Genomic DNA, 12,003 nt, shown 5'->3' with positions numbered 1-12,003 from the left:
ATTTGCTTTACTGCAGTGTACAAAGACTGCTTTCAGGGACAGAGTTTGATTGTGTTAAGCACTGCAGAAGCATATAGTAATGCCTGATATCTGCAGCAAGAGCATGAAGTACACGTTTTGTGAATGTATTATGTTTATTAACGTGGAGTTTCTCAGCTGAGGATAGTCAGAGGTTTCCATTTTCTCACAGCTAGCTGGTTGGTTGTATGGCTTGCATGATTGCCTTTGCTGACTGACAAAACTAGCAGCATCTCTGATAATTAAATGTTATCAAAGCTGCATTACTGGTGAAACCAGTGTCAGAGTTCAGTACTCTGACCACGTACTGTTAGGTATTCCACATAAAGAGGGATTAATGCTTTAATACCAAGTTTCCTTATTGGAAGATATTTGATGTTACCCAGGATTTTAATTCAGCCTAGTGATAACTGTAGTCTCCTGAAATTATAACACAAGCCTAACATAGCAACTGCGACACACATTTGAACCACAAGACATATGGCATGCCCATTACCAGTCCCTATATGGTCACCAGCATCATGATGCTGGGTGTCCCCATTTATGAAAGAGGAATATGTGACTGGAAGCCAGCTTAAGCCTTGCTCTCTTTAAAACCCCATTTGTTGTGTTGGGCTGAGCTATGTAGGCACTTCCCCTACTGCTGGCTTGGTCTGGCTGATTCAGGAGGATAATCCTTTCTATTGATCATTTTGGGGAATACCATTCATGCAGCCACTTGTCCCACTCTGCTGATTGAGCAGTTTCTCTAGATCAAGGGCCACCCTCTGGTCCCCTTTGTGTCGAGAAGTTCAGTTCACTCTACAACAGCAGTGGCCACTGTCTGTGCTCTCTAAGCTTCATGGGCACATGCCTGTCTTGTCTGAGCCTTCTTCCATTCTGGGGCTTCACAACTAGAAAGCAAGGAATGATGCAAGCACAAAAGATTGGGTATCGAGATTATAAAACAACTTTTTTGTTCAGCATTGACTCTGAAGCTTTAACTCATTCAATAGTAATCACTGTACTTAGTTAAGATCTCTGCAAACAAACTGGCTTTGATTCTTGAGTGTGATGGTAGAAATAAGAGGATTAAAGTGACTGTAGTTTATGGAGGTCACATGTTGATGTCATGCAGTTGAAAATGAGGCTAGCGCTTTGCTGCTTTGAACAGAACATTCTTTTAATTAGGTGCTTGGTTTATGAGCATGGTCACTGGTTCATGTGAAATGGTTTAGTTTACAAGTCCTGAGGTGTTGATTCATCCCCTCCAGTAAGGTGGCCACTGTCACATTCAGTGATGATCTCACATAGCCTGTTAGTCAGTAGGCCAATTTAGTAACAGTTTACTGTGTTCAGATTATGTCAGTTTTCTTTGAGAAGCCTCTGCCATCTAAGGTGTTAATTCTTCCCTTCTTCTCTTTCTCTCAAGGTTTGGGCATCTAAGCGTTGCTCACATCTTGCTGGAGAATGGTGCTGATCTCAATGCGCAGAATAAGTTAGGAGCCAGTGTCCTTACAATGGCTTCCAGAGGTGGCCACGTCAGCATGGTGAAATTGTTGCTGGAGTCTGGAGCTTATGTAGACAATTACGATCATTTTAGCACAAGTGTACTTAACAGTAGCAGAGAAGACTTTCCTGACATCACTCCACTGATGGCAGCTGCTCAGCATGGACATGAGGCAGTGGTACATCTGTTACTAGACTGGGGAGCTGATTGTAATTACACTGTGAAGACTATGGGCTGGAGTCCTCTAATGCTGGCAGCTGTTAGTGGAAAGGTGAGCTTGGCACAGCAGCTCATGGAGAAGGGTGCCAATCCTGATCACCTGAATGTGCTACATAAAACACCTTTTGAAATCTCTGTTGGCTTAAAACACAAAGACATGAAGGACTACCTGGAGTCTCTCACAACGATCAGACCCCAGGCAGGTACGGAATGTTAGTTTTTTGTTTCACTTTCTTGAAGTTTTGATTGCACATTTAGAAATTAAAGAGGTTATTTTGTGTGTATGTTTTCTTGTAATTAGACTCTTTTGAAAATGTTGGAGTAGGTACACCTACCTGGGGTGAGGCAGAAATGCCCAACTTCAGCAGATTACCTTTGCATGACAAAATTCCTGTCCTGCAATAAAAATCACATGAAACATTTTAAAATGTTTAGATGTTTTAAATGCGTTCTTTTTCTTCTAAAATACATGATCCAGGTGCTCGTTTAGGAAGAAAATTACAAAGGCCTGCTTGAAGTGGCACTAAAGAATGGGCATAAAAACCAGAATGTCAAAGAAAGGGTATTGCTGAATTAAAGGCAACTTAGAAGATCTAAATCTAGAAAACCTGCCCTATGAGGAGAAACTTAAAAAGTTGTCTGTCTGGATTTGTGAGGAGGTGTTTAAGAGGCATGATTATTAAAGTCTTCACATTAAGAACAGGAAGTGCAATACTGGAGGGTCTTTATGACAGCCAAAAAAACCCCAAAAAACCAAAACTGTAAATTTAAAGTTAGAAGAATTTGAATGGGAATTAAGATGCTACATTTTCACTGCGTGAATCTTAGTGACTTAGTGTGCAGTCTCTGACAGTCGCAATCAAGATTAAATGCCTTGGTCAAATTCATCATTGAGCTGTCTTCCCTGGGTGTCACATACAAGACCTGTGACATGCAGAAAACCAAATGAGGTTAACCTAATGCTTTTTTTCTACCACTCTCTATGAAACCTCCCCAAAGTGCTTTGACAGTGGATTGTGTATTCTAAGGAAACAAAGCATTAATTTGAATGAATAGCAAGTCGGCATGTCCCTTACTTTTCTGTTCTTTGCAGGAGAGGGTAATACTTAATTAACTTTAAGGCTTCATAAAATTTATGAGCAACCTTCTCCCTTGAGACTTAGAATCATAGATTCATTAAATAGTTAGGGTTGGAAAGGACCTTAAGATCATGTCACTCCAACCTCCCTGCCATGGGCAGGGACACCTTACACTTGACCATGTCGCCCAAGACTCTGTGCAACCTGGATACGTGTGCACACACACAGAGATAGGCATGCACACTGCTCATGTATGTACAAAATAACATTATTTCAATGCAAATCTCAATTAAAATTAAGAAATGCTGCTTTTATGGTTTTTAGTTTTGCCCTGTAATGCATTTGTTATGTGTACTGAATGAGATGAGAACTGCTAAAGAAACATTTTTGTCACAATGTGATTAAGGAATATGAAGTGTTCATGTAGCTTTAGCCATGAGCATGGAAGGGTATAAGAAATCCAGGCTTTTGCAGAGAGAGGTGATACCTTATACTGGGGGCTGTGAAGGCTAAGGAAGGTGTGAGCAAACCTAAGGCTACAATGTTTTTCATTCAATCTTAAGTGGTATGTCTATTATCATACAGTCTACCAGGACAGAATAGTATATTGTGTGTCTTTACCAATTTTTTCCAATTACTAAAAAAAACCCCCTTGTACTCAGTTAACAGGTTTTTTATATGTGAATCCTAGAATTTTTGCTTAGTAGTAGACTTAACCTACTTGCTGTCACCTGTCTGTTTAAAATGTTAATGAATTTAGGTTTTAGACATTTTTTACTTATTGCAGCTATCTCTACCAGCTGTCTTTCCAAATTAGCTTTTCTTTCTAGCTGGTTCGATAACATAATGTTATGAATGCCATATGTTAGTGTTGTTAAAGTACTGTGGATTTGCTTCTCTTTCTTTCTCCAGGAGTTTTATGTTAACAGAAATGCATTAAATCTGTTCCTGAAATCAGATAGCTTAGTTTGGACATTGTGTTGGACATCTAAGTGTCAATAAGTGATTTCAGAGATTGAGACCTTTTTCTGTATGTGGCTGTTGGGGACACTTTTCAAGGTATTTATGCTTTATGATGCAGACCAGTGTTGAGAGATGCTTAACAAGAAGGTTTGGAAAGGCGGCATCTGGATTTTTCAGCTATGGGAGTACTTACTATAAAATCTAAGGATGTGGTTAGGCCTAGAAAGAGCCATTTCCAGGTGCTAGCACCCACCTAGCCATGGTGGCAGAAAGCCTGTAGAGTGGGATAATCCACTCTAAGCTCTCTGCCACTTATGAAAGATAGGCTTATTTAAATCTTACCTAATTATGTCAATATTACACTGCTATGTGGACATTTTTTCTTTACATTTGCTGTTATTCCTGCAGGTCAAGCTTCCCTTGTACTATTAAGAAGAAAAGAAAAAATCTGACATTTGTTTCTGCTTTAGAGAAGGTGTTAACTTAGATGTTGACTCATAGGTTAAGTTGGAGCTAGGGCTTTCATAGCTGTGCTACCAGCCAGAGCTGGCTGACTCTAGACGTTTGCTCATGACCAATCTCTGAGGAATAGACATCAGTTGGTTGCAGTACACAGAGAGAATCAGACATCTCTGGGATTCGCTAGTGCAGTGCTTTATACCTTACCCATGCATTTGGATGTACAGAATCTGTATGCATGCAGGGTTGGCCTGATGAGTCTTGAAAGTCTTCTGTAGTCACAAGACTTCAAATATTGGAGATGTCGGTTTAAGCTAGGAGAGTGGGCTTGCTTTAAAGCAGATGAGTAAGTGCTCCTGTCACCTTTGCTGAGGGGGAGCTTCTATCAGCAGAAGGGTAGTAGCTAACTGGGGCAGAGTTGGAAGTAAAAACGTTAAGGTTCCACACAAATTTCTGTGTTGGTTTTTGACCACAGCTTTAGTCTTCTAGCACTGGAGTCTTCTATATCCTGGGAAATAAAAAAGGTCCTTTCTCTCATATGGAAGGCAGCAAAAAAGGAACTTGTCCTCTGATCCATTGCTGTAAATAGCATGAATTGCCTCCCAAAAGAAAGCAACTCATTTATCAGGGCTGTTTTCAGCATCAAATTAGGAATGACCTGAAATAGGTCATTCCTAATAGTCTGGGTGTTGACTGTGTTCTGCTCCTGTCCTTGCTTTGGTTTACCTGAATGGCAGTTCTTCCTTCTGGCATCTCCCCGTGGTCTCCTGCTCCCTGAGACTGCCTCTCTTCTAGGCTTTTCATATGCGAAGTATGGAGTCTGGTCCTTTCCTAAACTAGTGTTTTGAAATCTGTTTTCCAATGGTGAGCTCATAAGAAGTTCCTTCTGAGCTTAAATGAGCGCAGTTTCTGAAACAGGAGGAAATGTAGGACCCACCGTTCTCTTTCTCCATCTTAAAATTAGAGTTTTTCATGGTTTTGAGGGGCTTTCCAGCAATTACTTTTGTTCAACATTTTCAAATTACTTCCTTTGAAGTCAAGCTATGAAAATTAGCCTTTGCTCATATTACCATAAAAATGGCAGAATTTGGCTTGGGAAATCTCTCCAACATCTTGTTTTCCTTAAAGTCTTTTTACCCCAGTGATTCTGTAGTGTCAGTAATGCTTTGCAAGATGGAGGAGGATATATTTTTTGGGCTTGTGGAAAAGTGGGAGGTGTAAAATATATCACTGTTTTTAACTTATCTTAGAGACAGCAGTTTCAAAGCACTGAAGGCATGTCAAAGGAATGGTCCTTCACTCAAAATACTAAAATTTGTAATAATTGCTTTTCTTCTCATGGAGATGGTGATCTGGGAGCTGAAAGATGGACAAATAGCAAGCTGTGTAGTTAAATCATCACTATTATTTTTGTGACCTTCATAAATTAACCTGGCAGTCCTCAAGAGGAAATAAAAATGGGACTGCTTGTAAAACTCCTTTTGAGTCACCTATCAAAATAATCCTGAACTATTTGAGTGTTTGCTGTTGTGCAGAGGATTACACCAGACCACAGAACTATACTGTGGGTTTTTAATTGATATTTTAGTCTTCCAGGCAGGAAATGCCAAAGTTTCCAAATACAGTTTCCTGATGGAGAATGGAGGTTGTAAGGAAAAAGCCTATACTGATGCTTTACTATAGTTTGTAGCTTTAGCTCTGCACAGGGAACCATACAGGTAACTCTTTCTTCCCCAAAGAATAAAAAGGTTATCAGTGCTTTCTTTGTTCTTATTAAATGCATGTCTAAACTTATGTTTTATAGTACCTTTATGTTTTTTTTAAACAGTTTTTGCTATCAAAACTTTAATAGATTTTTTTTTTTTGCCTTTTTAAATGATTGCTAACAGAAATACTTCTATTTATTCCAGATACTGAAAAGAGGCAACCTGATGTCTTTCATGCTTTGAAATTGGGTAAGTCCTGACAGGATTCTTCCACCATGTCCGGTTCTTCTAACTTCAGAGCATGTCTGTTAACATGGGAAACCAAAATGTGCTCTGTTTTTACATGTGACTTCGGTTTTTCCCTTGTTTTGTTTTTAATTTTAAAAATACACTTGTTTCTGTAGTTTATTTTTCATCACGTTCCAATATGAGAAAATCGTTATGAACTCCCGGCTGTGCCCTTCATACCAAAATGGTGTGATGTAGTAGTTCTAGTTATTCGAAGACCATGCTACCTTTAATATGATTTTTCTTTTTCCTCCTCGTAAACCTGAAGTATAAAGACAAAAGTGCTAACTGATGCAAAATATATGCTGGCCTCTACTCTGTTTGAGCATTATAATTGCTCTTTAAAGTTGCTTCAAGAAAAGAATAAGTGTGTTGGATCTTGCTTGTTCTCTCATGAGTAAGAATGACTTTCCTGAACACACAACTGGTAAAACTGCTCTGTGGCAGACAGAGCCAGTGCCATCCTGTTGATTTAAATTTGATCCAGGCTCTGATGAATGTACCTCTAGTGGATGGCAAGCTGCTTTGTGGTTACCTATTTTCCTGGATCTTCCAGCATAGGAAAGGGTGCTGAAATGTTCGGCCTGAGGCTTGCTATGTGATGGCTTTAGCAAGGGAAATAAAACTATTCATTTTCTGCTGAGGTTCCTGGTAATGTCACAGGTCAGAAAACTCTTTGCAATCTCTTTGGCAGGTTAGAGAGATTCAATATTTGAACCTATTCCTGCTCTTACTGTTGGTATTTTGCCATTTGAAAGTTTTCAGTGGGTTTGGAACTAGATGATCTTAAGGTCCTTTCCAACACTAACTTTCTCTGATTCTGTGATTCTATGATAGAACATTTTGCCTGTTGCTGGCAGTCCTAGCAATATAGGCAGTTAGAAAGAAATAGTAATAAAATTCCTGATGGAGCTTTTTTTTTTTTTTTTAATAATATTGGAAGATGTTATTCCCATTTGAGATTAAATTTTATATCCAGTGAGGTGATGAGAGGTGTCCTATGAGACCTAAGGAGGGCTCTCTTCTCCAGTTAGCCTGTACTTACTTGGCACTTAAGGATGCCCAGGCAATGAGGAAACATAGGTAATACAGCCTTGCACATGCAGTGGACCTAATAATCCTTACTGGTACTGTGCTTTCTATGTCTGTGGCATAGAAAGTCTGATCATAGCACACTGAAAGCTGGCTCTACCTCTCCTGACTGTGGTATGTGCATATGAAATAAGTAGAATTGAGCACAACTACCTTTCATTCAATTTTTTTGTCCATGTACCCATGTACATGCTGAAGGACAAATCATGGTGTCTCAGCATCGTCAGTTTCCCTTGCACAGCGCCATCTTACAGCAATTTTACAGAACTATTCCCTACTTGTGGCTTCACATGTGAGGTACCCTTCAGTTTTTACAGCCTTAGGTGTTCATTTCAGAAAATGATTCTAGTGATGGGATTGTACTGCAAGGGTACAGGTAGGGAAAATGAGAGAAAACAATGCCTCATGCTTATGCCACTGTTTTATGTAGGGAAGATGGACTGAATTGCTGAGACCAAAGATCAATGCAAATATTTAGCTTTAGTGTTGCAATTGCTCTAGTACTTTATTTTTTCTGTGTTAATTCCATTAAATGTAGACCAGTGTTGGCAAATCAGAATACATTTTAATTCAGTGGCTAAGCTGAATTAAACTCTGTTGCTCATGTAGATTGTTTTATCACTGTCTTGCAGGAAACTTTCAGCTGGTTAAAGAGATTGTTGATGAAGACCCAAGTCAGGTCAATATTACTAATGTTGATGGCGCATCTCCGTTAATGATTGCAGCTGTAACTGGACAGCTGCCCCTTATTCAGCTCCTTGTTGAGAAAAATGCTGATATTGACAAACAGGATAATGTTCATGGTTGGACAGCACTTATGCAGGCCACATACCATGGGTAAGAGATATGCTTTCTTTGGGTCTAGCAGTGAAAAAGTTTCTTCTATCGGGATGTAGGAAGAATGAAATGTTTTTGATACTGACTCTGGAAGCAGAGAGGTTTTAAAAGACTTTGAGAGACTTATGACCTCAGTTTTCCATGACTCTTGCACTGCCCTCTGCTTTTCAGAGCAGACTTCAATGCCATTTGGATTTTGGAATGAGTGGCACATCTGGGAACTTGAAGCTTGGTCAATAAGTGCTGGGAACATAGTGCTCCAGGCAGGCACTAGGAGCTTTCATGCAGATTTCAGTTTCCATCCTTTGATGTTTTTTAGTCTTTTGTGAGATAGTATCACCCCCTGCCAGGGTTATAGGCCTACATCAAGTTGTGAAACTTCAAGGCAATGACCCTTTTATATGCCATATTTTCCAGTCTTAAAACCATTCATATGTTCCCCTATTCAGTCTTTAGTTTTCATGGAGTTTTCAGAATTGCACCCACTGGACAACTGATTGCCAGCTTCTCTAAAGCTACTTTATAAATGCAGGTAGGCACTTAAGAGTCAGACCCTAGAAATTGGCCTGGTTCTTCAGATGTGATCTCTGTCATATATTTGACACTGTCTAAATACAGGGTATTCAGTTTTGGAACTTTTCTCCATTGCTGTAGACAAGGCCCTCAGCAAGGTGAAGAGTCACTTCATTGCTGATTAATGCTCACATTAATTGTACAAATGCAGATATCCTGGTCCAGCATTTATATTTAGACATCAGATCTTATTTGACTATGAAAGTGCAACAGAGGGGAAGATAGGAGGTCAAGTTGTCACTGCTTTGTGAAAATTTTCTGAAGTAGCTTGTGGGACCTACATAAGATGAGATTCTCTGCTTCCTCTCTAACACAGTACTTGTAGTAGCGATAGGCATTTTAACGGAAAGTGCCTGAAAATGAAGTTTCCTGGTGCATCCATTTTGCTCATCAGCAGCTACCCCAGCGCACAGCTAGAGTAGAAGCAGCCAGCAGAAGGTTATGCTGTTATGTCCCCTTGCTGGTACTGAGGCACTCCTCTTGTCTGTGGAAGAACAGAGTGCAGCTGAGTGCTGTGTGTGTTCATATACTGCCCTTTCAGTTTCCTGGAGGGCTGTGTTATAAAAATACCCTTCCCTATTATATCAGTCAGTCTTTATAGTATGAAATGAAGTAGACAAGTTGAGATCTCTTTGTCAGCTTTAGCATTAGAATTTGCAGTCACCTATTGCTACTTAAAACCATTTTTTGCTCTGTGTTGCTTATGCATGTCTGTTTTCATACAAGGTCAGTCTCTGCTCAAGAGGAATTTTGGAGACTGAATTACAGTATTGTTTTTAATTCACAAGGCAAGTCCTGCTTATTTATTCAGGTGTTTGAGAAGGGAAGGGGGCTAATGAGAACAGGATGGTGAGTTCATGCAACTAGCTTTTATGAGCTTTTGTAGGAAGGTATTTGTGTTGGTTATCATTTAATGCTGATTGGTTTTGCATTTTAAACACCTCAAAGAAGTGAAGTACTAATTAAGTGTTTGGAGTTTGTAAATTATCTTCAGTCAGTTTGGCTTTTCTATATGCAATTTCTCATGTGTTCTGAATATGAAGTTGTGTTGAAGTATTAGTGACGGTGTATGATGACTACTGGACTGATCTTTGTCTTTTCATCTGCTTTTTTGCCCTAGGCATTAATGGCTTTTCATTGGGAAGGTGTTTGGCAACAAATTCCGGAGTCAGTTCTGAAAGGTCAGCTTAAGAAACTGACTATTCAGATTAGGGTTTTTAGGCTGACTTTCTGCATGTTGATTAGTATAATTCAGAGTGAGTAAACAATGATTGATAAAGGAATCATGGAAGCTTTTGAAGAGCTTGTGAACAAATTTTAGACTTGGTTAGCTATAGGAAAGGTAGAACTGATTTCTAATTGAGGAACAATGATATAAAAGGATGAAAATGGAGTATTAGTGTTTTATTTTGTTCTGTTTTTAATACGAGCAATGCCTTTTTTTCTTCCCTTAAAGAAACAAAAACGTTGTCAAGTATTTGTTAAATCAAGGAGCTGATGTCAATCTTCGTGCCAAAAATGGATACACAGCATTTGACCTGATAATGCTCCTTAATGATCCAGGTATGTTATTTCAAAAAGCACTGAGAAAACATACAACATAAACAGATAAACATCCCTTCCAATCTATAGAGTATACGTTAAAGTTGCTAGGAGTGTCCTCTGAGGACTGAGCTGGACTGGACCAAGAAAGGATACTGCCTGAAAATGGTGGGTTTGAGTTAATGCATTAGATGAGTGTACACATTTATGGGTTTCATGCATTCCTCTTTCCTTTGCTTTTGAAGATGCTCCAAAATGTGATGTTTGTGTCACCAGAGTGGCATTTGACTGTAGTGGGCCAGTGTGCCCATAGCACAGAGCTATGAACTGGAGCTAGAAATTTCAATTCGGTAAACAGCAGTAAAGGGACAGAACAAAGAGAGTGCGGTCAGAACAGTGAACTCCTGGCTGAACCTCCCACTAGCTCTGTGAAGGCTGAGAATAAATCACACTTCAGGGTTCAGGCTGGTTTTATGGTAGTGCTTTGGAAAAAGCATGTCTTGGGGAAACTTCAGTGAAACTAACTTAGTTTTTGTTGTAGTTTGTTTAGCCTAAATAATTTGTTTAGCCTATGTAATTTGTTATTGTTAGCCTTGCCTGGTACCTGAACTGCTTTATCTGAAGCGAGAAACCACTGCTGTCAATGGAATTAATGTTTATTTCCTCTGTATTTACTAATTATGGTGGTTTTGGTTACTAGCAGATACCTTTTCTTTTCTTACTAGCAGATACCTTTTCTTTGTCAAAGTAAATTACTAATAGTATGAAATTGTAGAAAATAAATACAGTGGATTATTTTATAATTTCTTGTGTGACAGAGTAGTTTGTCTTGTTACCTGTCAGTATATATCTATAAGTCAGTTCTATCTGCCCTTCTGAAAGCACTGCCTGACTTTCATGGTCTAGGGTGAAGTGTCCCTGCCCATGGCAGCGGAGTTGGAACTGCATGATCTTAAGGTCCTTTCCAATCCTAACTATTCTATGATTCTGTATAAAATACAGATTTACAGACTGTTTTTTGGCTTTCCTATCCTCATGCTCATTCTTTTTTCTTCCTCTTCCTTTCTTGTGTTCTTTTTTGTTCTCCTTTTTTGTTACCATGTCTTTTCAGTCCCTTCATTGTCCAGGCTGAACATCTCCTTTCTCTTTGGGATTTAATTTCGAGCTTCTTTTCTGCAGCCTACGCCTGAAGAAAGAATATTTGTTTTTCTCTACTCTCTTCTGTGTCAGGTGAGAAAAGGGAGCATCACAATATCGTTCGTAACTTCTATGAAGTGTGACAGGAGGCAGTTCACTTGGTTACACATGACTGATTCTGAACGTATAGCATGCTAATTTATATTTATAAATACCTTTACGGAGGTGATGTTAAGACTGCAGCCCACTGTGTGGGGAGAAGGTGTGAGAAATGTAGCTTGAGAAAGAAGGCCTTGGGGATTCAGCAGCTTTGTATTTGAGAGAGAGCTCACTTGCAAATTATATGGGGATTTATAGGGAAAGTGTCAGTGTGTCAGTCATAATTTGGGAAAGCAAAATAGACTAAATGTTATTTTAATTTGTTTTCTTTTAGACACAGAGCTTGTACGGTTACTGGCATCAGCATGCATGCAAGCAGACAAAGACAAGAATAAACTGAACAACAGGTCATCTTTGCCTTGTTCCAGAAGTAGGCAGTCCTTAAATGTCCCAATATTGCCAGATGACAAAGGAGGTCTAAAGGTAAATGTATTCACTCTTA

The 12,003-nt window shown here is 39.2% G+C and overlaps 1 protein-coding gene across 1 annotated transcript in view; it reads left to right on the top strand.

Moving 5' to 3' along the window:
• ANKS6 (ankyrin repeat and sterile alpha motif domain containing 6) overlaps nucleotides 1-12,003 on the top strand; it is a gene marked incomplete at both ends in the record, with an annotated part of 33,306 nt that overhangs the window by 2,075 nt on the left and 19,228 nt on the right. The window contains 5 exons of the mRNA XM_080610307.1: nucleotides 1,430-1,929; nucleotides 6,138-6,182; nucleotides 7,946-8,150; nucleotides 10,180-10,286; nucleotides 11,836-11,984. Coding sequence (XP_080466433.1) covers nucleotides 1,430-1,929; nucleotides 6,138-6,182; nucleotides 7,946-8,150; nucleotides 10,180-10,286; nucleotides 11,836-11,984 — 1,006 coding nt within the window. The remainder of the gene's footprint in view (nucleotides 1-1,429; nucleotides 1,930-6,137; nucleotides 6,183-7,945; nucleotides 8,151-10,179; nucleotides 10,287-11,835; nucleotides 11,985-12,003) is intronic.

This window comes from Psittacula echo, assembly GCF_963264785.1.
Source record: "Psittacula echo genome assembly, chromosome: 2".
In the NCBI taxonomy this organism is placed as follows: domain Eukaryota; kingdom Metazoa; phylum Chordata; class Aves; order Psittaciformes; family Psittacidae; genus Psittacula; species Psittacula echo.
The sequence above is the reverse complement of the archived record's forward strand: the minus strand, read 5'-3'. Positions and strand labels throughout refer to the sequence as shown.